Source organism: Lampris incognitus, chromosome 10 (assembly GCF_029633865.1).
Source record: "Lampris incognitus isolate fLamInc1 chromosome 10, fLamInc1.hap2, whole genome shotgun sequence".
In the NCBI taxonomy this organism is placed as follows: Eukaryota; Metazoa; Chordata; class Actinopteri; order Lampriformes; family Lampridae; genus Lampris; species Lampris incognitus.
In genome coordinates this window covers 382,057-407,726 of record NC_079220.1, presented here as the reverse complement: position 1 = coordinate 407,726, position 25,670 = coordinate 382,057, and the positions used below count along the sequence as shown (strand labels likewise).

At 44.8% G+C, this 25,670-nt stretch overlaps 1 protein-coding gene across 1 annotated transcript in view; it reads left to right on the top strand.

Moving 5' to 3' along the window:
- LOC130119126 (sodium channel protein type 4 subunit alpha B-like) overlaps positions 1 to 25,670 on the top strand; it is a 256,811-nt gene that overhangs the window by 69,603 nt on the left and 161,538 nt on the right. The window contains exons 6-9 of the mRNA XM_056287542.1: positions 12,238 to 12,329; positions 12,423 to 12,677; positions 24,807 to 24,870; positions 25,136 to 25,277. Of these exons, the coding sequence (XP_056143517.1) occupies positions 12,238 to 12,329; positions 12,423 to 12,677; positions 24,807 to 24,870; positions 25,136 to 25,277 (553 nt within the window). The remainder of the gene's footprint in view (positions 1 to 12,237; positions 12,330 to 12,422; positions 12,678 to 24,806; positions 24,871 to 25,135; positions 25,278 to 25,670) is intronic.

Sequence of the window (25,670 nt, the reverse complement as noted above, 5' to 3'; positions counted from 1 at the left end):
CTGGTTTACATGGGGAGTCAAAGGGGCCATCTATGTGAAGAGGGAATGACCATCCCTGAACCGACGGGGGGGGGGGGCTAAGAGTACATCTGTCGCCCTCTTACTTTGCTTGCTTGCTGGTTGTCCATCGTATCTGATAATGACCATCTTCTCCTATTTGTGAGTTCTTTGGTGGCTGAATAGTCCGATCCTGGATGCACAGTTGCGGTTGCAGACTGGGCATGTAAAAGTGGTGCTTGGGCGGGGGGGTAGCTTTGCGAGCATGCCTCTTCGCACACTTTGTTAGATGGTGTTGTGTCAACCTTCTTTGATTTTTCTTACCTGGATTATTGAGCATGCATCAAGACATCCTCCGTGAATCATACACATGGCCATTGAAACTCTAATTAATGGTCACACCCATATTTACATTTGAAACTGGTCGTTGGTTTGGGTCGTTATGCCACTGTATTGTTTATAAGGGTTGGATACCTGCAGTCACTGTATTGTTTATAAGGGTGGGGGTACCTGCAGTCACTGTATTGTTTATAAGGGTGGGGATACCTGCAGTCACTGTATTGTTTATAATGGTGGGGACACCTGCAGTCACTGTATTGTTTATAATGGTGGGGACACCTGCAGTCACTGTATTGTTTATAAGGGTGGGGATACCTGCAGTCACTGTATTGTTTATAATGGTGGGGACACCTGCAGTCACTGTATTGTTTATAAGGGTGGGGATACCTGCAGTCAGTTGAGACTGAAGAGGTCACTTAGACGATGATGAAATGTATCTGTCAATAAATGTTGTGTCCAGATGAACTGATGTAATCATCTTTGATTAAGAAGGCTATATTTACTGTTACGGATATGTTTTCGGGTCTTCTAAACATGAGATGCCACCGATATGCTTATTATTATGTGTTGTACGCTGTGTGACGCCGGGGAGATTAAAAAAAAGGGGGGGGGGTGGCAAATCCCAGTGCAGCAGGTTTCCTGGGTGTGACGGACCACTGAGAGGAGACGTCCTCGCGGAGGTCCCGAACCGGCTCACGGCTGCAGTGACTGTAAGCATAGCTTCCAGTTTGCTCGCTTCTGTTTCCATATTAGCTCTGGTTGGTTTCCTCTCTTTATTTCACATTATGCTACTGCAGCGGCAAGCTCCGGTTGTGTGCTTGTCGCGGCTGTACCCTAACAATTGGGGGTTCATCCGACTACGCTGATAGACAGCGTAGTCAGGTTATAAGGAAGCTAACGTGATTAGCATGCCTTACTAGCCGACCAGTTAGTTAGCTACTCATAAGCAGAAGTGTTGTCGGGGCTCAGGTGGGGTTGGCTTTATGTCGGCCTGGCAGTAGGACACTTTGGTTTCCACCTGCAACGATAACTCAAGAGCTAACATTCTGCTTGTGTGAATAAATAGCAGTAGCTCAGGTAAACAAATAATCACCAAGATAGGTCAATCGCTAATACACTTTGTGGGCTTTATTCTTATTATTCTGTATTAACATGGGGAAGTAAGTGTGGTGTTTATATATTAGGAGTCAGTGGTGTAATTAGCTTTCGGAGTGCGGTTAGGTACAGGCTAGTGCTTGAGTGACCGTGACTAGTGGAGGCTGGTCCGTACCATTATAGCACGGTGTAATTTGCTGTCTCCTGATTGTTGTGTTGCGTTGCTGTGGTGTGCAACAGATGACACTGGTAAAAGCGGGTTGCTCAGCTTGTTGTTAGCAGCTAACTTGGTTACCTACACATTGTGTCACCAGATAAGCTATATATTGTTATTTATTTTGAATTAATCTGTATGCATGTAGGAAAGAGAGCATCCGAGGACGGAGCTGTTGGTTGCGTTGTGCTGTGAGTGATTCCTCAAAGAGAGAGTCGCTTTATTTGCCTAGTGTATTTCAGTTAATCATTGTGGCACTATTGTTAATGGACGGTATTTGCTATAAAGCTAATCTGTGTGTTGATCTCATTTGTGTATTTCAAACGCTTTGCAAAATGGACATCTTTGATGCGGAAGACTATAGCAGTAGGCTTACTAGCCGCGGGGAGCTCTTCAGGTTGAAGGAACAGTTGGGGACTCTAGCCCAGTATTATGAGATAGTCACTGGGTCTGGAACAGAAGTGAGTGAGGCTGTGCAGCTTATTGGGGATCGCCTGAATCTACCTGATCCAGAGAAGGAAGAGGCACCCAAGCTCAAGAGGGAAGAGGAGAATAGGAAGGTGGAAATTGAGAGAATTGTGCTAGAAAGAGAGAAGCTCCGGATTCTATTAAAAGAGGAGGAGCAAAAGACTGAACAAGCCCACCTGGCTCTAGAAAGAGACAAAGTGCTATCTCATGACCCTGTGTTGCGGCGGAAGGTCCCAGAAAGCCACTTTGATCCCACTAGCTGTCTGAGGCTAATACCCAAGTTCAATGCAACCGAAGTGGGTGTTTTCTTTGAAGCCTTTGATAGGATTGCTGAGGAGAAAAATTGCCACGGGACAAGTGGACATTGCCAATTCAGGGGAGTTTGGAAGGGAGAGCTCGGGAAGCATATGCTGCTTTAGATGCCACGCAAAGTAAGGATTATGGTGTGGTAAAGAAAAATGTGCTGGCACATTTTTCAGTTCCTGTCCCTAAAGAGGAAAAGTGATGAATCTTTTCTGGAGTTAGCTAAGAGACTGGAGTTGGTGTTTGGCAGGTGCTGGCCTCTACTGGGACCTCCACTTTTGAAGGCGTCTGTGCACTTGTGCTAATGGAACAGTTTAAAAAGTGTATGCCCCAGCCCATAGAAATATATCTTAATGAGCAGGATGAGAAAGACAAGAAAAGCAGCCACATTAGCCAACCAGTATGAGCTAACTCACCGTAGCATGTCTGATAGAGGAAGATCTCTAGACAAGATAGGAAAGCTGAACGAGATCCTGTTGGGCAGGGAAAAATGCTTCTGGCTTTAAGAAGTTTTCTGGCTGACCCCAACGGCTCCAGGTTAAGTCTGAACATGCAGCACAAGGAGGCTTGTAAGCCCATAGCCTGTGTAGGCGTTTTTCCTCAAGTACTAGAAACTAGTGAGTTTGTGGATCCCGCTGAGGAGGAAGTACTAAAAGATTACGTGGGTTTTGTATCTCAAGGTACAGCTGCAGTGTCTGGGGATGGTCCAGAGGTCCCAGTTAATGTGCTTAGGGATTCTGGAGCAGTTTATTCACTACTTCTGAAAGGAGTGTTGGATTTACCACTGTCCACCACCACTGGGGTGTTGGTTGTGGTCAAGCGGGTTAGTGACTGTTGCGTTCCTGCTCCTAAGCACACATTTTTTGTAAAAACTGAGCTGGTGACTAAGGTACTGGCTGTGGGAATTATAGACAATCTCCCAGTGAAAGGTATTCCCTTCCTTTTAGGTAATGACCTGGCAGGCACTCGGGTGTGCCCAAGTGACCCCGAAGATGCTCTGGCAGAGGTAGCTCAGAGTGAAAGTGTTAACCCTATTGTGCAGGAACAGCCATGTGAAGCACCACAAACTGTAACCCACCCAACGAAGCTGTGATTGCATGAGGATGGTGTGTATACTCGGCAGTCTTGAGCGAGTGAGGACCTCTGTGTCAGGGATCTTGTCATCCCACTTTATGCCAAGAAGTTTTCTGAGGCATGTGGTGTGAAAGTAGTTTAGTGTTTTTGCATGGCGTTTGTAAACTGTACATGTTTCACAGCCGTAAAGCAGTGTAGTGAGAACTATGGCCCGGTACACTTTAATTTTTGTCTCCTGGGTGATGCCTCTCCTGTTCCACACATTCTTGTGGAGTCTGCCAAAAGCAGTACTTGCTTTAGCAAGCCGTGCGGTCATCTCCAACAGTGGTGTCATATCTGGAGGGAGAACTGCCCAGGTAAGTGAATTTGTCAGCCGCATTTAATCGATGCCCATTTATGGTGATGTTGGGTACATTGTATTGCTTGCCTGGAGCTGGCTGATGAAGTACTTCAGTCTTTTTTTATGTTGATGGTGAGGCCGAAGTTGTTGCAAGCCTCTGAGAACTTACTGATACTTTGTTGCATTTTGGCTTCGGATGTAGCATTGAGGGCGCAGTCATCGGCAAACAGAAGATCGTTGATGGTTGATGTTTTAACTAAGGTTTTTGCTTTAAGGTTAAAGAGAGAGCCATCAAAACGGTAATTGACAGCAATGCCAGCATCCCCCTCTCTGAAGGCATCTGACAGCATGGCTGAGAACATAAGGCTGAACAGGGTTGGGGCAAGGACACAGCCTTGTTTTACTCTGTTAGAGACAGGGAACGGCTCAGATGCAACTCGGTTGTCTTGGACTCTGGCTAGCATGCCATCGTGTAGTTGTCGTACGATGGTGATGAACTTTTTTAGACATCCGTATTTTGCCATGATTTTCTAAAGGCCGTCTCTGCAGACAGTATCAAAGGCCTTGGTCAGATCGACAAAAGTGGAGTACAGGTCAACATTTTGTTCCTGGCATTTTTCTTGAAGCTGGCGGGCAGCAAACACCATGTCTATGGTCCCGCGTTCTTTCCGGAATCCACATTGACTCTCAGGTAGAAGTCCTCTCTCGAGGTGTGCGCTGAGGTGATTTAATAAAACTTGCAACCAGCTTGCCTGCAATGGACAGCAGGGAAATTCCACGGTGGTTATCACATGATTGGCGATTTCCCTTGCGCTTATAGAGGTGGATAATTGAGGCATCTTTAAAGTCCTGAGGTACTGTTTCAGTTTGCCATATAAGATGAAACAACTGCTGAAGTTTCTTAGCAATCACAAGCCCTCCTTCTTTATAAATTTCAGCTGGGATGGAGTCTGAGCCAGGCGCTTTTCCGCTTGACAACTGACCAATTGCCTTAAGTGTCTCTTCCATTGTTGGAGGGGTGCTCAGCGTCTCATTAGGTGGAATTTGGGGTAGTCAATCGATGGCTTCATAGTTGATGGTAGAAGGGCGATTCAAAACATTGCTGAAGTGTTCAGCCCATCTTTCAAGAAGATGGGCTGAACACTAATCATTGCCTGACACTAATCATTGAATGTCAGCCACCAGGGTACCCAACTTCTCCTGGCCGTGTCTCTACTAATCATTGACAACACTAATCATTGTCTGTGATTAGTGTTGTCCCATCTGCACTAAGGAGCGGGGATGAGCCAGCGATGGTAGGACCGTAGACTTCTTTCAGGCCATTGTAGAAGTGTTTCATGTCATTTCTGTCTGCAAAGCCCTGTATCTCATCAGCTTTGTTGCTCAGCCATGAATCCTGCATTTGGCATAATTTTCTTTGGATAGAGCTGCGGATGTTCCTAAGTGCATCTGTCTTGGACGTTGACTGGGGGTCTTCACTATGAAATTTGTAGGCACAGTGTTTCTCTTCTAACAGATGGTTTATCTCCGTGCAGTTTTCATCAAACCAGTCTTTGTGATTCCTTGTGGAGGGGCCTAGACACTCCAAGGCTGTGTTATACACTGTGTCACGAAGTGCGGTCCAAGCAGCCTCCACATCCTGGCTATCCAGCACAGTAACCTCCAGTTGTTCCTCCAGAGTGTCTGTAAAGGACTTCTTGATGTCATTATTCTTTAGATTACTGACATTTAGACGTTTTTGTGCTTTCATGCCTTGTGGGCATCTCTTGGGCTGGATATGGAGATTGACTTTAGAGACAATGAGGTGGTGATCCGTCCAGCACTCTGCCCCACACATAGCCTTTGTAACTCTTATGTCCTGCCGGTCTCTTTTCCTGACAATGACATAGTCAATCAGGTGCCAGTGTTTGGACCTCGGGTGCATCCAGGACGTTCTGTTGTGGATGGGTAGCTGAAATCCTGTGTTTGTGATCAGAAGCCCATGTTCTGCGCAGGTCTGAAGAAGTAGCAATCCATTGCTGTTGCAGCTTCCAACTCCGTGCTTTCCAATCACGCCTTCCCAGGAGATGCTGTCTGTGCCAACTCTTGCATTAAAATCACCAAGAATGGTGGGTTTTTCAGCGCTGGGAACGTCGACAATGACAGTATTCAGGTCTTCATAAAATTTATCCTTGATCTCATCCGGGTTGGTCATCATGGGTGCATAGGTGCTGACAATGGTGACAAATTTCTTTCCCTGAGAAAGGGGGAGTGTCAGCGTCATTAGGCGATTATTCACGCCTTTTGGAGGCGTGGCCAATTTGCTTACGAGAGTTGACTTGACTGCTATGCCAACTCCAGCTTCATGTTTCTCCTCAGGTCAGCGCCCACTCCAGAAGAAAGTGTACTCTGCGCTTCTTTCGCGAATTTCACCCTGTCCTGCCACCCTGGTCTCATTCAAGGCAGCAATGTCGATGTTGTACCTGTTTAGTTCATTTGCAATAAGTGCTGTGCTGTGCGTCTCTTGGGTCTTTCTGCCTTTTCCCTGTCAAGAAGAATGCGAATGCTCCATGTGGCAATTTTCAAAGGTGTTGTTTTCATCTTTTTTCTGTTGTTTCGACTGCAAAAATAGGGCCCCCTCTGACCACGGTTTGCCGGATGGGGTGATGTGGAGCAGGCAATTTTAAGGTCACCTTTTCTAGACCCTTCCTCATGCCAGGGAGGTGAGCAGTGCGGTCCTAAAGAGGGCTGCTCAGTCGCTCAGAGGGCTGCCGGACTCCACTTCTGCTCCTTTCAGTGAAGAAGGACCATATGGTCTGAGCCGCCTGTGTGCAGGTTTGTGGCTACGACTTTCAGTGTACCCACACCTGTCGCTTCGTCACGCCCCTATTGCCACAGGACTTTGAGAATAAAAATGGGGTGATGGATGGATGACTGATGACTTGCTCAATGATTTTGTTAAACACGTTGGCCCTTGGCTAACGGGTCGGACCCTTTAGTCGAGCGGTTAGCGATGTCTCCCGCAGCACGGGAGATATGGGTTCGCATCCCAGCTGCAGCGGTTCCTGTGGTTGCCTCCTGAATTCGCTACATAGGACTATATCTATATATATATGTGTGTGTGTGTGTGTGTGTGTGTGTGTGTATGTATTTTTTTTTTCGGAAGCCGTCAGTGGTGTTGATAAAAGTGCTCAACAAATGATGAGTGGAATATCAAGATAGATGTAGCAAAAAAAACTTTTAATACAACCAGTACAACCTTGTTTCGTATGTCGCACACACTCAGCTGATGAGTGCGTGATGCATGAAACAAGCTTGCCGTTTTTTGCTACATCTATCTTGATATGTATGTAGCGCCTCCAGTGCAAACTAGTGGTAACAGTAAAGATGCTAACATCTAACTACGTTCGGTGAGGAGTTTGCCTTTACTAACTCACGAGAGGAGTTGATGTGTAGTTGAACAGTTGACAATTTTATTGCCCCACAACAGCAAATATACACAACACTGACTTTTACATAAAATAATTGGAATAAAACAAAATAGATCTCTTTAAAGTAAATAAAGTAATAAACCAAAGAAAACCTCATTCAAACCACAACCCTCAATGAGTGTTAGCAGTTTGAGATGAAAGAAAAGTTCAGTTCCTTGTCCTTGAGTGTATGTGTTGGTCCAAGACTTCAGTTCCTGATCCGTGAGTGTATTGAATATACTTCAACGATGACTATTTCTACCCTGGTAGAGGAAATAGGCTAGTGTGTATGAGTTCTTATTTGGTGTCTGGATGAATGATTCAGGCTTGTCAGACGTTTCCTGGGACAGATCCTACAGTAGGCCACTGCTTCTGTGATCGTCCACAGTCTCACTGGGCTGGGCTCGCCATCACAGTCTTCCAAATTTTATCTGGTAGTTCAAAAAAGCAATCTGCACAAATAGTGCAGAACAGTAAGTATTCCATTCTATATCTGTTTCTAACATGACATCTCATTAATTTCTCTTCATTCAGAACATCTTACAATATACTTTCCATTAACATGTGTATGAATTGCAGTATCATTACTTCATCACTACACATATATAATTCTGTTACACAAAATCAGTGCAATCACAGTGTAGCCTCAATCCAAACCATTTAAGTGCGATAACCACTTAAACTGAATGATTTTAACATCAACAGGATAAGTGCCGCGCATCTTTAATGCTACACAATTCCCCAGTGCTTCACTGACTAAGCTAGCGCTTGGCAATAGCTAAGTATTGGCGTGAGCTATCTTCTAAAAAATTCAACATGACACAATGATACAGGATACACCAAAGTGAGTTCTAAACATTAACACTCTCATAACTATGATACAATACATACCAAAGTACAGGCTATTCAAACATTAGACATTCTTATAACCCCGACTGGTTTTATGAAGAGTATCTTAACAGCTATATGATCCAGTGTTATCTTTTCCCTTCAGTGGTTAGCAATAAGCCAGCACCAAAACGTGCTTTACTCACCGGAGTTCCAAATACTTAAAACTCGACAGACCTTCGTCTCGTAAGCTGCATAATGTCTTTAATCCATCTGGAAAAATTAGGTGGCGCTTGTTGTTTCCATGAGAGCACAATGAGATGTCTAGCAAGCAAGGAGGTAAAAGCTGTGATTACATGTGCTTTACCTTTAAGGGTAATAGGGCACATATGAGGTTAGGAGGAATGTCTTTTTGAAATATCTTGCTATAGGCGTTAAAAATACTGGTCCAGAATGTGTTAAGGTTAGTGCATGACCAGAACATATGCGTGTGATCTGCTGGTTGACTTTTACAGTGAGGACAGGAAGGGTCTGTATTAGGAAAATTTTTGGTCAGTCTTGCATTGGTCAAATGTGCTCTCAAAACAAACTTAAGTTGTATTAAGCTGCGTCTTGCACATGGAGGGGAGGTATGTATTAGGCCAAGTGCAGCCTCCCAGTCATCATCAGTCATTTCCTCTCCAAGGTCCTCTTCCCAAAGTTTCCTAACAACCTACAATGAATGGGGGGAGATATTACCTATTCTGTAATAAAGAACTGATATTAAGCCTTTGCGGTTTTGGGATAAAGAAAGAATGCGATTGATTGTATTGTTGGCAAATTTGGAAAAGAAGTAATGTTTTTTTCGGGGCAGAGTGTCAGATTTGGATATATCTGAAAAAGTGAGATTTTGGCAGATGGTACATTTGGGAAAGTTGTGTAAATGAACCAAATTTTCCATCAACGTAGAAATTAGAAAGTGACTTGATTCCCTTTGAGAACCAAATGCAAAGGTAGAATCAAAGACAGGGCGGGAAGTTGTAATTATTTTGGATAGGGGAAAGTACTGATGTCGTATGCAACTTAAAATGTCTGCTAAATTGTGACCAAATTTTATATGAATGGCACACTATTGGGTTGGAAGAAAATTGGCGGTGAGGAGGCACAAATTACGGAGCGTAAATGAAATGGGCTGTTCCATTTGTACGCAGGCCTCACAGCTGTCTGTCACACATTCCCCCATCCAGGATAATATTTTCTTGATGTCACAAGTCCAATAATAATAATAAATGAAATTAGGTAGAGCAAGGCCAGCAAGCTTTTTAGGTCTCTGTAGCACATTTCTTTTAATTCTATGTGGTTTACCATTCCAGATAAACAAAGGTATACTCTTCTCTAATTAATTTTAAAAAGACTTCTTGATCAGAATGGGGATATTTTGGAATAGGTAAGTCAATTTTGGTAATATAATAGTTTTAATAAGATTGACTCGTCCAATGATGGACAGCGGGAGCTTCCATCTATCCAGCGATAATTTGTTTACATTTTTCAAATAAAATACCACAATTCTTGGTGAAAAGAGTTGAGAAAGTGCGTGTGATTTCAACCCCAAGATAGTTAAAGCCGTTTTTGGCTATCTTGAATGGGAAATGTGAGATAGAAATTAGAATAGCTGCCTGATTAAGGGAGAACATTTCACTTTTCTGAAAATTAACTTTGCATCGTGAAACTTTTTCAGACTTAGTCAAAATATCAATAATGGGAGGAATAGAATTTAAGGGGTTCGAAATATACAACAGAAGCTCATCTGCATATAAAGACAGTTCATAAATTAGGCCCGCACATTCCACACCCAAAAACTCCCTGGACTAAGAGTGATGGCTAAGGGCTCAATGGCGATAGCGAAAGGAAGGGGCAACAAGGGGCAACGCTGACAAGTACTCCTTCTGAGTGAGAAATATTTAGGTTGTTGTCCATTGGTGATCACACTGGCCAAAGAAAATAAAGTAGTCTAATCCAAGAGATGACGGCATCGTCAAATCCGAATTTATTCAGGGTTGAAAATAAATATTGCCATTCCACCCAATCGAAAGCTTTTTCAGCATCAAGCGATACAACCATTTCGGGGGAGCAGCTTAGAGGAGAGTACATGATATTTAGTAATTTTCTCAAGTTTGAGCTGGAATGCCTATTTGGAATGAAACCTGTTTGATCTGGAGATGATCTGAGGCAAAATCTTCTCGAATCTAGCTGCTAGAGTTTTAGCTAGTATCTTATCTACATTTAATAAGGAAATCAGACAGTATGACGTACACTGAAGTGGGTCTTTATCCTTTTTTGGCAGAAGTGTTATCAACGCTTGTCGCAGGGTTTGTGGAAGGCACCCCACTGACAGAGATTCATTAAACGTGACTTGAAGCAGGGGGGACAAGTTGGAAGCATTTTTTTTTTTTTGTAAAATTTCGAAGTGAAGCCATCTGGTCCAGGTGTCTTATTATTTTGTAAGGATTTAATAGCTTCTAGAATTTCTGTCTCAGAAATCTCACCACCTAGTGAGTGGTTTTGTAGGACCGAGACTGAGGGGAAGGTTAGGTTCTCCAGGAAGGAGTCAAGGTGTGGACGATTTCCATCACATTCAGAACCATATAACTTGCTGTAATATTGCTTAAAATTTTTGTTAATTTCTATCTGGTCCATTACCATTTCCCCTGCTTGACTGCAAATCTTAGTGATTAAGTTAGAAGAAGCAGCTTGGCGTGCTTGCTGGGCTAGTAGCTTGCGGACCTTGTCACCTGATATACTGCCCTGTCTGCAAAAAGTAAGTCATGTTCTGTCTGCAGACGCAGTCTTTCTTTGAGTAGGGTTGGAGTAGGGGAGGAGTAATAATATCTGTCAATGTCAGCGATGGATCTAGAGATCTTATCAAGTCCAGAAGCTCTTGCTTTATTTACCATAGAAGAGTATTCAAATTATCTGCCCACGAAGATAGGCCTGGAGTGCCTCCAATAAGGTTGAATGTTCTTGTAGTTTTTGGATGTGTTTTTGTCTTTGTGTTGCACTGCTGTGGGCTGGGGGAAACCATGTTTCATTTCATGTGTGGAAGTGTATGAAATAACAAAGTGTTTCTGATTTTACATGTATATAACATTTTTTTTACCGTTTAATATTTATCTCAGCACTAATTGCACTCTTCCCCTTTTCTGCACTATTGTATCCTGTTTACAGTTCACAGCAATGGTTTCACATCTATATAGTCATCCCTTGTGTATACTCCTATAGATTTTCGTGTTGTTATTCTGTGTCAGAACATTGAGAGCCGCTAAACTGGAGTCAAATTCCATGTATGTGCAAACAAACATGGTCAAATAAAGATGATTCTGATTAATATTCCAATTTCTGTTGGGACTGTGTACTGTACTGCTTCAAATGTGTATTGTCCTCCAAGGTACCTGAACCTTGTCACAGAAAAATATCAATATAAATATATAATTTAAAAAAACGGAACTGGATCAGCTTTCTTAGATCCCAAAACAGATCAAAATTGTCAATAAAACGTATATTGTGAGCTCTGCACGTGGAGATGAACCACATGTTCAGGCTGAGGATTCTGTTAAAACGCCCTCCTCCACGGACCAGTGTTGGAATAAGACCTGAAGTAAAAACACCCTTTCCACAAGTACTTAAAAAGCTGAAAAGATTATTAAAATCCTTTTTGGTTAACTCGGACTGCTGACAAGCTGCATTGTTTGTCCCCACATGAACAATCACTCGATTGGAGGAGGACAGGAGTGAGCGCAGCAGCCCCGGAATAGTTGACGACTACTAAAATACAGCACTCATGAATGCCTTACTACATACACTATGCATACACCACACACAACAAACACTACATGCATAAAATTCAGGTTTAATACCTGCATTTTATTCACTTTACATACAATTAAGTACACTATACAGACTTCATATGCTTCTAAACGTTGTCTTGCTGCACGCCTGTCTCTGTCAGATATAACGTACGAAGAAGACTACATATCTATCGCTCCATCAGCTGTATAACAGAATGCCTGTCTGTCTCTTTGTCTGCCTCTCTGCCTGTCTATCTCTCTGCCAGGAATATGACACAATACCTGTGTATCTGTGTCTCTCTCTAGGTACCTAACAGAGTTCGTGGATTTGGGGAACATTTCTGCATTGAGGACGTTCAGAGTTCTAAGAGCCCTGAAGACCATCACAGTCATCCCTGGTGTGTGTGTCTGTGTGTGTGTGTGTGTGTGTGTGTGTGTGTGGTCAAAGTTTTCATTCTTACCCTGGAATATTTTTACCTTCTGTCTGGTAGGACTGAAGACTATCGTGGGAGCTCTTATCCAGTCGGTGAAGAAGCTTGCTGACGTCATGATCCTGACAGTCTTCTGTCTCAGTGTCTTTGCTCTGATTGGTCTGCAGCTCTTCATGGGAAACCTGCGACAGAAATGTGTCATGTGGCCTCCACCATTGTTAAGCAACCTGACTGTTGGTACTGACGCCTTCCTTAGTAATGACACCGAGACAGCCAACAGCACCTTTGATTTCCGTGAATACATCAACAACCCTGGTATTATCTTTTTTCTAGTATTTTCATTCGTAGGAGTAGTAGAAGCATTAATGATGATAATGTTATTGTAACATTAGTAAAGCCCTTGTTTTGAAACAGTGTTAAGAATGGGTTATCAGGGGGTGTCTGGGTATCGTAGTGGTCTATTCCATTGTCTACCAACATGGGGATTGCCAGTTCGAATCCCCGTGTTACCTCCGGCTTGGTCGGGCGTCCCTATAGACACAGTTGGCCGTGTCTGCGGCTGGGAAGCCTGATATGGGTATGTGTCCTGGTTGCTGCACTAGCACCTCCTCTGGTCGGTTGGGACACCTGTTCAAGGGGGAACTGGGGGGAATAGCATGATCCTCCCATGTGCTACATCTCCCTGGTGAGACTCCTCACTGTCAGGTGAAAAGAAGCGGCTGGTGACTCCACATGTATCGCAGGAGGCATGTGGTAGTCTGCAGCCCTCGCTGGATCAGCAGAGAGGGTGGAGCAGTCACCGAGATGGTTCGGAAGACTGGGGTAATTGGCCAAAGTGCAATTGGGGAGAAAAGGGGGGGGTGGCTCATCAAATACGCAAACATAAGTAAATATGAAAATGTCAAATTTGAAATAGAATGAGTCTAGGGTAAAATACCATGACAAAAACAACAGGGTAAAAGACGTCAGGGTAAAACTAAATGCACAGAGACGAGCTTTAAGAAGTTATTTAAAAGATAATTCTGCATGCCTCAGCAGTTGTTCTAGAGCTCAAACATCAGCCTACAAAATATATTTTAGCACAAGAGAGTAACTGACTGTTGATTGATTTAAGACGTGTTGATATGTGGCTTTTGAGTTTAATTGAGATTAAAAACTACTTGTCTGTGGCATATAAAATGACCACTTCTGGTAGGACTAAGATGGTGGTGTAAATATACCAATCACTGAGCAGATATTCCTAATCCTAATTGCTAATCACATTCCTAAAAGACTTGATTCCCGGTTGATTCAGGTCTGTAAAGTGTGCCTTTTATCTTCTGAGTGATTCTGAATTGCTGGTTCATCTAGAATAGAGTCTACTACTACTTTCGGCTGCTCCCGTTAGGGGTCGCCACAGCGGATCATCCGTTTCCATTTCTTCCTGTCTTCTGCGTCTTCCTCTGTCACACCAGCCACCTGCATGTCTTCCCTCACCACATCCATAAACCTCCTCTTTGACCCTCCTCTTTTCCTCTTCCCTGGCAGCTCCATATTCAGTATCCTTCTCCCAATATAACCAGCATCTCTCCTCCACACATGTCCGAGCCATCTCAATCTTGCCTCTCTTGCTTTGTCTCCAAACCGTCCAACCTGAGCGGTCCCTCTAATATAATCGTTCCTAATCCTGTCCTTCTTCGTTACTCCCAGTGAAAATCTTTAGCATCTTCAACTCTGCCACCTCCAGCTCCGCCTCCTGTCTTTTCGTCAGTGCCACTGTCTCCAAACCATATAACATAGCTGGTCTCACAACCATCTTGTAAACCTTCCCTTTAACTCTTGCTGGTACCCTTCTGTCGCAAATCACTCCTGACACTCTTCTCCACCCACTCTACCCTGCCTGCACTCTCTTCTTCACCTCTCTACTGCACTCCCCGTTACTTTGGACAGTTGACCCCAAGTATTTAAATTCAAATGCCTTTGTCACCTCCACTCCTTGCATCTTGACCATTCCACTGTCCTCCCTCTCATTCATGCATAGGTATTCTGTCTTGCTCCTACTGACTTTCATTCCTCTTCTCTCCAGTGCATACCTCCACCTCTCCAGGCTCTCCTCAACCTGCACCCTACTCTCGCTACAGATCACAATGTCATCCGCGAACATCATTGTCCATGGAGACTCCTGCCTGATCTTGTCCGTCAACCTGTCCATCACCATTGCAAACAAGAAAGGGCTCAGAGCCGATCCTTGATGTAATCCCACCTCCACCTTGAACCCATCTGTCATTCCAACCACACACCTCACCATTGTCACACTTCCCTCATACATATCCTGCACCACTCCTACATACTTCTCTGCAACTCCTGATTTCCTCATACAATACCACACCTCCTCTCTCAGCACCCTGTCGTATGCTTTCTCTAAATCTACAAAGACGCAATGCAACTCTTTCTGGCCTTCTCCTCAATCAACATTCTCAAAGCAAACATCGCATCTGTGGTGCTTTTTTGTGGCATGAAACCATACTGCTGCTCGCTGATCATCACCTCTCCTCTTAACCTAGCTTCTATTACTCTTTCCCAAATCTTCATGCTGTTGCTGATCAACTTTATACCTCTGTAGTTGTTACAGTTCTGCACATCGCCCTTGTTCTTGAAAATCGGTACCAGTGTGCTTCTTCTCCTCCCCTCAGGCATCCTCTCACTTTCCAAGATTGTGTTAAACAATCTAGTTGAAAACTCCACTGCCATCTCTCCTAAACATCTCCATGCCTCCACAGGTATGTCATCGGGACCAGCTGCCTTTCCACTCTTCATCGTCTTCATAGCTGCCCTCACTTCCTCCTTGTTAATCCACTGAACTTCCTGCTTCACTATCCCTACATCATCCAACCTTCTCTCTCTCTCATTTTCTTCATTCATCAGCCCCTCAAAGTACTCCTTCCACCTTCTTAGCACACTCTCCTCGCTTGTCAGCACATTTCCATCTCTATCCTTGATCGCCCTAACTTGCTGCACATCCTTTGCAGCTCGGTCCCTCTGTCTAGCCAATCAGTACAAGTCCTTTTCTCCTTCCTTAGGGTCTAACCTGTCATACAACTCACCATACGCCCTTTCCTTTTCCTTTGCCACCTCTCTCTTTGCTTTACGCTGCATTTCCCTGTACTCCTGTCTACTTTCTTCATCTCTCTGACTATCCCACTTCTTTGCCAACCTTTTCCTCTGTATACTTTGCTGTACTTCCTCATTCCACCACCAAGTCTGCTTGTCTTCCTTCCTCTGTCCTGATGACACACCAAGTACCTTCCTAGTTGTCTCCCTCACTATTTCTGCAGTGGTTGCCCAGCCATCTGACAACTCTTCACTACCACCCAGTGCCTGTCTTAACTCCTGTCTGAACTCCACACAACAGTCTTCCTTCTTCAACTTCCACCATTTGATCTTCGGCTGTGTCTTCACTCGCTTCCTCTTCTTGGTCTCCAAAGTCATCCTACAGACCACCATCCGGTGCTGCCTAGCTACGTTCTCCCCTGTCACCACCTTGCAGTCTCCAATCCCTTTTAGATTGCGCCTTCTACATAAGGTATAGTCCACCTGTGTGCACTTTCCTCCACTCTTGTACGTCACCCTGTGTTCCTCCCTCTTCTTGAAATATGTATTCACCAAAGCCATTTCCATCCTTTTCGCAAAATCGACCACCATCTGTCCTTCCACATTTCTCTCCTTGACTCCATTACCTTCCCATCACCTCCTCATCACCTCTGTTCCCTTCACCATCATGTCCATTGATGGCCGCTCCAATCACCACTCTCTCCTCCTTGGGTACCCTCTCCACCACATCGTCCAACTAACTCTAGAATTCTTCTTTTTTGTCCATCTCACACACCCAACTTGCGGGGCATATGCGCTGATAACATTCAGCAATACACCTTCGATTTCCAGCTTCATACTCATCACTCTCTGACACTCTCTTCACCTCCAGCATGCTCTTGACATACTCTTCCCTCAGAATTACCCCTACCCCATTTCTCCTCCCATTCGCACCATGGTAGAAGAGTTTGAACCCACCTCCGATACTCCTGGCCTTACTCCCCTTCCACCTGGTCTCTTGCACACACAGTATGCCTACCTCCCTTCTTTCCATCATGTCGACCAGCTCTCTCCCTTTACCAGTCATAGTGCCAACATTTAAAGTTCCAACTCTCACCTCCACACGCCTACCCTTCCTACTCTCTAGCTGCCTCTGGACATGCCTTCCTCCTCTCCTTCTCCTTCGCCCAACAGTAGCATAGTTTCCACCGGCACCCTGCTGGTTAACAGTACCGGTGGCGGTCGTTGGTAACCTGGGCCTTGACCGATCCGGTATGGAAATCTTATTTATGATCCACATATTTGATTTGGCAAAGATTTTACGTCGGATGCCCTTTCTGACACAGCCCTCCCCATTTGTCCGGGCTTGGGACCGGCACTAAGAATGCACTGGCTTGTGCATCCTCAGTGGCTGGGTTCATCTAGAATAGAGTAATTATCATATTTCACGCTTAACAAGTTGCTATTAGTCTTATTCCAGCTTCTTGAGTATTAGTCCTTTTCTCTATACATCTGCTGCTGGTTCCTAGTGGGATCTTATTCTAGCTGTAGCTGTCTTATTCTATTTATTTACTTGTCTTATTTACTTATTCTAGCTGTTGCGGTATTTCACCTATTGTGTCCTTAAATAATTCTTGTTACCTAGCTGTTTTGACTTAGTTATTCTTTTAGCTTATAAATATATTCCTTGGTAACTTGCTGTTTGTAGTTTTAATAGTATTGTGTGAGGTTTGTTAGAGTTTTACATAAGTGACCAGTTTCTGGGCAATAGGCCTATTTTCAGTGTACCTCTTTGGCCAATTGGGTGTTAAGTGGCCAGGGTGTGGCCTGCACTCATGGCAGACAGTTAGCAATTAGTGTTCTTTAAATCACTGCTGCTACTTGGAAGCGTCAGGCAAACAAGCCAAGGGCAAACAAGTCTAGGTTGAATGAAGGCTAAAGTGAACAAAGGCAAGCGTGACTTCGTCAAGCAAGGACTGCTCTTTTTAGATCCGGTCAGTCATCTGTATTTTGTGTACCTAGTATAGACTATGTGTTTCCTTTAAATTCCTGTCCTTTCCTCTTCCCGGGGTTGGCATAGATGTTGGGTCACTCCTAGGTGCTGTGACCCTACCAATCTCATCTATCCCACTCTCTCCACTCACGTTGAGCAAGTGGTGACGGGAGGGCTCTGGAATTGCCGGTCTGCGGTGCAGAAAGCTGAGTTTATCTCAGGCTAAGCATCCTTGCTCTCCCTCAACTTTCTTGCTCTAACTGAGACCTGGATCATGCCAGAAAACACTACCATACCAGCAGCTCTATCTGATGTTTACTGTTTTGTTCACACTTCAAGAACTGGGAGGTGGGGTGGTGGCACTGGCCTGCTAATCTCCCTGAAATGGAAATACTCTTTTGTTTCCATTCCACAATTTTCTCCGCCCTTTTTTGAATTTCATGCTGTTACCGTCTCTTATTCAGTCAAACTTACCATCATGGTTGTGTACCGCCCACCAGGCCGGCTTTGTCAGTTTCTGGAGGAGCTTGACACACTTGTCTCACACTTCCCTGTTGATGACTCTGCACTTGTCCTTCTCGGTGACTTCAACATCCACACTAACAAGCTGGACAGCATCGAAAACACGGCGCTTCCAGTCAGTGGGAATGACGGGCCGGGGCCAACCCCTGAAGACATCGCACAGGAGGGTGGTGCCAGCGTTGAAAGCCACGTCCTCTAACTGCAGTTTGTGACAGCCTTCCTGAAAGCGTGCACATCCGGGTCGATGGCCTGGTCAGCTGCCATTTAGGCATAGTCAAGACCCAAGTGAATGGCCCGGGAGAGGCAGTCGGCAACGAGGTTGGTTTTGCCAGCAACAGGCTGTACGTCCATCGTGAACTCCGAGATGTAGGAGAGCTGTCATTGCTGGTGAGCGGACCATGGCTCCGCCACCTTGGCTATGACAAACATCAGTGGTTTGTGGTCCACAAATGCTGTGAACTGGCAGGCCAGTGTAGGTGCTGTACTTGTGTTCACTGGAGCGTAACTGTCTGCTGATGAAAGCGAGCAGCTGCCAAGCGCCATTCACCCACTGCTCGTGCACCGCCCCGACTGCGTTGTCCAAAGCATCTGTGGTAATGGCGATCAGAGCCTTGAGTGATGCGTACGCCAGCATTGTTGCGTCAGCCAGAGTACTCTTAGCATCCACGAACGCCTGGTCCCTGTCCGCGGACCAGTCCACTGTGTGTTTGGTGGCCTTGCCTTTCAGGGCCTTATACAGTGGTCGCATGACTTGAGCAGTTCGGGGGATAAAGTGGTGGTAAAAGTTCACCATGCCTAGGGACTTGACTGTGAGCAGTCGCGGAAAGTTCATGATGGCGTCCACCTTTAACAGGAGGGGTACCACCCCGTCTTTGTCCGAGGAAGTCGACGGTGGTCAGCCCGAACTGGCACTTGGCTGGATTGACGATCAGCCTGTGCTGGCTGAGCCGCTCGAAAAGAGTCTGAAGGTGGGACAGGTGTTCTGCTTTGGAGGTGCTGGCGACGAGGATGTCGTCTAGTTAGACGAAAACGAAAGGCAGGTCCCGTAGCATCGAATACATGAGGCGTTGGAATGTCTGCGCGGCGTTCTTGAGGCCGAATGGCATGCGCAGGAACTGGAAAAGTCCAAATGGGGTGATCACCGCTTTTTTGGGGACATCCAATTGGTGGACGGGCACCTGATGGTATCCATGAACAAAGTCCACTTTGGAAAAGATGGCTTTTCCAGCCAGGTGGGCGGAAAAATCCTGGATGTGTGGGATGGGGTAGCGGTCTGATGTCATTGTATTGTTGAATCAGCGGTAATCACCGCACGGGCACCACCAGGCTTCAGGACGATGTGGAGGGGTGAAACCCACGGGCTGTTGGAGCTGAAAATGATGCCAAGACGCTCCATAGTATTCTCGAACTCCTCCCTGGTGGCACTGAGCTTGGCTGGGTTGAGGCGCCGAGCCTGAGCATAGACTGGTGGGTGCGCGGTAGTGATGTGGTGCTCCACTCCGTGCCTAGCGGTGGAAGACGAGAAGGTAGGCTGCGTGAGGACCAGGAACTCGGCGAGAAGCCGGAGAAAATCGTCTGTGGCGGAGAGCATGCTAGACAGCCTGATGGAGTCCGCTCTGCTGAGAGTACACACATACGAACTGAAAATGACAGCATCGATCAAGCGGCAGTTTTTGACATCCACCAGCAGTCCATAGGCGCGTAGGAAATCCGTGCTGAGGAGGGGGACGGCCACTTTTGCTGTGACAAAGTCCCAACCGAACTGCTGTCCTCTGAAACACAGCGCCACGTACCTAGTGCAATAAGTGCGGATGGGGCTGCCGTTAGTGGCTTCCATGGGGGAGGGCATATCCACAGGACAGGATGTCTACTCTCGATGCAGGCAGGACACTCCCCTGCACGCCCATGTCACACAGCAACCGCCGTCCAGAAGTGGAGTTTGATGAAAAGCAGCTTGCCAGTTCGGCCGACGCACATGGCCACTGTAATACTTTGTGGTTTCACTATAGTCACTTTTACAGTGGTCTTATAGGAAATTGACCGGAGACAATCTCACGTCTGACTACTCTTTATTGCAGCGTCCATCTTGTGTCCAGGTCATACAGCAAGCATTCCCATATAACCCTGATGTATGCAAATGAGGCGTCATGTCAGCCAATTATATATCCTAGGCTATGTCTTGCTACAGGATATTATATCCCTCTTCTTTCGTAATGAAAGAACATAACATTAGAAACGTACTTTTTAGTAATTCTGTGACAACATTTTATCACTTAAAGTACATGGCAACATCTAATGCAGATCTAATCATAATAAAACTTTCACCTTTCAAAGTTTCACTTGAACAATATGCATTGTCCCTTTTCTCCTTGCATAACAGGTAAGTAATAGGTATGTTGAACAAACATTTCAACTCCATTTCACTTTTTCACATTTACGATTCAATTAATATTGTAACAGGATTTTTTTTCTTTTATAGGGCAGCGATTCGCCTACACCCTTTACAATGACAAGTCCAGCACTTTTCTTGGCTTGACTCTATGCCCAGACCTGGTAGTGACACAAGGTGTTTGCCCGTCAATGTCAGAGTCCTCAGTGCCAGTGGTATCTACCGGTAATTTCTGGATCGTTTGAATGTCCAGCCTGTCACACACTTGAGCTGTGTGTTGTGGTTCGCATTCTTTGGTGTGCAGGAGGCAACAGCAGTTGCGACAGTAGGTTTGGCCCTCAGCAGTGCAGATGTGGTAAGACCTGTCCATATCTGCAGGTTGAAGGATGGTTGCAGGTTTCCACTGTCCATTTTCCAGTTGGTAGCGTACAATGTCTCCAGCCTGCAATGCTGAAAGCGGCCTGGCATTTCGGTTGTAGTACCGGCGCTTCTGGAGTTGCCGCTGTTCTCGCCTCTCTCTTTCTGACTTTTGGCAGACGACCTGGGGTTGCAGGTGTGTCGCTGTGGTGGGGAGAATGGATCTCAGCTTTTGGCTCATAAGCAGCTGTGCTGGTGACTTGAAGCCATCTTACTGGAGTGTTCCGGTACTCCAGCAGACTGAGGTAGGGATCCGTCTTTTCAGCCTGTGCCTTGTCCAGCATCGCTTTGGCGATCTAGACTTTTTTCTGCAAGCCCATTGCTTTGCGGGTAGTGAGGGCTTGTTGTTGTATGTTTAAAGTCCGATGCACTCGCAAAGTTCTTGAATTCCTGTGCGCTATATTGCGGGCCGTTATCTGAGATTACCTTTACAGGAACGCCATTCTGGGAGAACATGGCTTTCAGCTTCCGGATGGATGAATAAAGCTTACGAGATTCAATCACATGCTAACAGAAAAATATGCACAACTTCTACAATTTTATAAACATCATATATGGACCTAGGAACTGTTCTATCACACCCTTAAAGTCAGTGGATGGACTGACGACCCTGAAAGACCAAAAGTGAATCCTGGCAAGATGGGCTGAACATTTTGAAGCCTTACTTAACCAGCACTCACCAACCGACCAATCCATCTTGGAAGAGCTGCCAACTCGTCTGCCCATCCCAGACCTTGACCACTCACCAACTTTTCAAGAAATAGTTGCAGCCGTTAACTCCCTCAAGATCAATAAGTCCCCTGACAGTGATGGTATCTCAGCTGAACTCCTAAAACAAGGAGGATACTTGTGCACCAGAATGATATATCAGTACATCCTGCAGGTCTGGGACCAGGAGAGTGTCCCTCAACAATGGAGGGATGCTAAAATTGTTACCCTATACAGAAACAGGGCTAAGAAGTCCATCTGCAGCAACAGTCATGGCCTATCCCTACTAGCTGTTGCAGGCGAGGTCCTAGCAAAGGTCATGCTGTGCAGGATGGTGATGCACTTGACAGAACATCTGCTGCCAGAGTCACAATGCGGTTTCAGGAAGAACAGGAGTACTGTGGATATGATTTTCACAGTAAGACAGCCACAAGTAAAGTGCCGCGAACAACGTCAGGACCTTTTCATGGCTTTTATCGACCTCTTCAAAGCTTTTGACACTGTGAATCGAGAGCTACTTTGAAAAATCCTGAGGAAGTTTTGCCGTCCAAACACATTTGTGAACATTCTATCACAGTTCCATGATGGGATGGTGGCACGGGTGGCCATAGGAGGACAGGAAACCGTGCCCTTGAATGTATGCACTGGAATGATGCAGGGGTGTGTGCTGGCCCCGGTACTCTTCAACATTTACCTTCTATGTGTCACAAAACTTTTACACAAAAATCTGGAAGACTAGTGACCATATCACTCCTGTGCTTGCCTCCCTACAATGGCTCCCTGTTATATTTCAAATTGATTTTAAAATTTTACTGCTTACTTTTAAGGCTTTAAATGGTCTTGCTCCTTTATACATTTGTGATATATTGACTTGGTAAGTCCCTCCTCAACCATTACGGTCTGCAGATGGAGCCCTGCTAGTTATTCCCAGGTCTCGGTTGGTTACAAAGGGTGATCGGGCTTTTGCTGTTAGAGCCCCCACACTATGGACCTCTCTTCCTGCTGAGCTAAGACGAACTAAGTCTCTAGCTTCTTTTAAATCTCGTCTTAAAACATTTCTTTTTTTGAAAGCTCTTACAAATGTTAGATATTTGTTTTTATTTTTACTGTTTTTATTTTTACTCTTATTTGATCTTACTCTTATTCCTGCCTTGTCTGGTTTTATCTGTTTTCTGTTTTGTTTTTTTGTGAAGCACTTTGTAACATTGTTTTAGAAAGGTGCTATGTAAATAACATTATTATTGTTCTTATTAGTGGGATCACAGTAGACTTTAGGCTAGATGGAAACCTCTTCAACATCTGAAGGTTCCAGTTGGCAACCACCAAGTTGTCTGCAGTGTGGGTCCTTTAGCTGCAGTATGCTGATGACTGCACTTTTGTAGCTCACACACCAGAAGACCTGCAAACCATCCTTGCCGCAGTTATGAATGCCTACAGCGGGCTGGGTCTATCAGTCAACACCACCAAGATTGAGGTGTTATGCCAATGGAGGTCCAGCCCCCCACCCACCATACCTGACTTCACTATAGAATACCAACCACTCTCAGTGGTGCCATCTTTCAAATACTTGGGCAGCATCCTTTCTGAGGGCTGATCACAAAATTCATAATAGAATCAAACAAGCCTCTGTAGCCTTCGGATTTCCGATGTAAGGTCTTCCAAAACAAACACCTCCACTTGCACTCCAAAATTGCCATTTACAAGGCCGTCTGCATCACAACTCTCCTATACAGCTGTGAAGCCTGGGTCACATACATCCACCACCTAAGGTTGCTGGAGTGGTACCACATATCAGCAGCAAATCAAGGGGATCACGTGGTGTGACCGTGTTCCTCCTGCTGAGATTCATACTACAACAAACTGCAAGAGCATAGAAGCCACGATCACTGAACACCAACTGCGCTGGCTTGGGCATGTCATCAGGATGCCTCAAGAATGCCTGCTACATTAAGTTCTGTATGGACAGCTTCATCTGGGCCGCTGGGCCGCAGGTGATCAGAAGCAATACAAAGACCAGCTAAAAACATCGCTGAAGAATTGTTGTTTCGACCCCTTGAGATTGGAGCAAGCTGCCATCATTCCAACTGGCGGGACATCTGCCACAGAGGTATAGAACAGCTGGAAATGGAGAGGAATGTGAAAAAAACAACAGAAAAGACAAAGGAGACACACAACCATGCCTGCCAATGTGCAATAAAACTTGTGGATCAAGAATTGGACTCTGCAGTCATCAACGAACTCACCATTAATGAGAAGGGATGTCATCATCGGACTGGATGGACTACCAGCAAGCAAGTGTGTGTGTGTAGAGCGCAGACCTTTTGGCATGCAGAATCTACACGGGGAGACACAAAATAAGTAGCTCCTTGTGAAAAAGAACTGGCACTCGGGTCTCTAATTTTTCTAAACTGTGTAGAGTGGCACAGGACATCCAAAAGCTTGCCAATGCCTGGTCTACAAGTGTTACATTATTAGTAATGTAGCTGGCATTACAGCAGAAAAATGAAATTGAATCAGGAGAAAATACACAGTACCATAACGTGTTCGGGTTTTCAATGATCATAGAAATCCTAAGTGACCTTGCCATGAATTCTTGCAATAAAAAGGGTGCTGATAAAGGATATTTTTGTTAATTCAGTCAGAAGTGCTCTCGTCATATAGTTGAAACCATTTATTTCACTTTGGTCTGAGATGGTTACCACATGAAATTTGATTATTTGTATGTGAAAGTATGTGAATAAATATACCCAGGGAGTGTTGGTTTGCTACTTAAAAGCAGCAACGTTAATATGATGGAATTGTAACGCCACCCACCCCTAAAGTCCAAGACTACATGCTATGCAGAATATATATCAGCTTTTGTGTGTTGCCCATAAACTCATGAAATGACACTCAGATGTCCATCTAATCGTCAGACTGGTTACAGAGGGTTTACCCCTGAGATATTTTGTGCTGCAGACAGACAAGGTGGAAGTTTCTGGCAGTGTGATCCATGTAGTATGACAGTTCAGGGTCACTTTAGATAGAGAGAGGAGGGCAGGACTAAGAAATCCAGTCAAGACATGACAGAACTGAGTCCCATGTTTCCTGATACTTTTCAGAGGCAAAAAGCATGAAACTTAAGCCATTACGGGAATGAAACTGAGAAAAACAGAAATAAGATGAGAAGAAGGTTAGGGTAAGGTGAGAAGTTTTAGAGATGAGTACAATTATGGCAACTAACTGTAATTATCTGTCTGCCTGTCTGTCTATCTGTGTGTGTTTTTCTGTCTCCCTGCTCATCTGTCTTTCTTTCTGCCTGCCTGTCTGTCTGTTTGAATGTCTGTCTGACTTCTCTCTCTGCCAGTAAACTACTATTACCTGAGTGGCAGCTTGGATGCTCTGCTGTGTGGGAACAGCTCTGATGCAGGGTAGGTGCTGATGGGTCCATAGGGCAGCTTTTGTTATCATCACTGTTGTTATTAGGGTTAGGATAATAAAATCCTTCATGCTGTTGTTGTTAATATACTGTAGCATTATTATGAATATTAGTGGTAGTATTTCAGTTTTTTATTATTACCATTATTGCTGTTGTTATTTGATAGGGTGAATATAGTAGGTAGCTGTATGTGAGCTGCTGATAATGACAGTGATCATGGTAATAACTTAGTTACATACTAAATGTTGTCTGTGCAGAGTCTGTCCAGAGGGCTACACCTGTATTAAGGCAGGCCGAAACCCAAACTATGGATATACCAGTTATGACACATTTGGATGGGCCTTCCTTGCTCTCTTCAGACTAATGACCCAGGACTTCTGGGAAAACCTGTTCCAATTGGTTAGTAGCGCTAACTGACTGACTAATTTCTAGTGATTTCTAATGATCTTTTATTGTATTTACCGGCAGCCATACCAACATGTACATTATATAAGTGTATATAATACCTCTAATTATATATGTTTATATAATACCTCTAATTATGAAGGTGTATATAATACCTCTAATTATATATGTTTATGTAATACCTCTAATTATGTAGGTGTATATAATACCTCTTACTAGCTGCCAACTAATTATGTATGTGTACAGAATACCTCTAATTATATATGTCTGTGTGTGTGTATCTATATATATATATATATATATATCATCATCATCAGCCGCTTCTCCGGGGTCAGGTCGCGGTGGCAGCAAGCTAAGTAACGCACTCCAGACGTTCCTCTCCCCAGC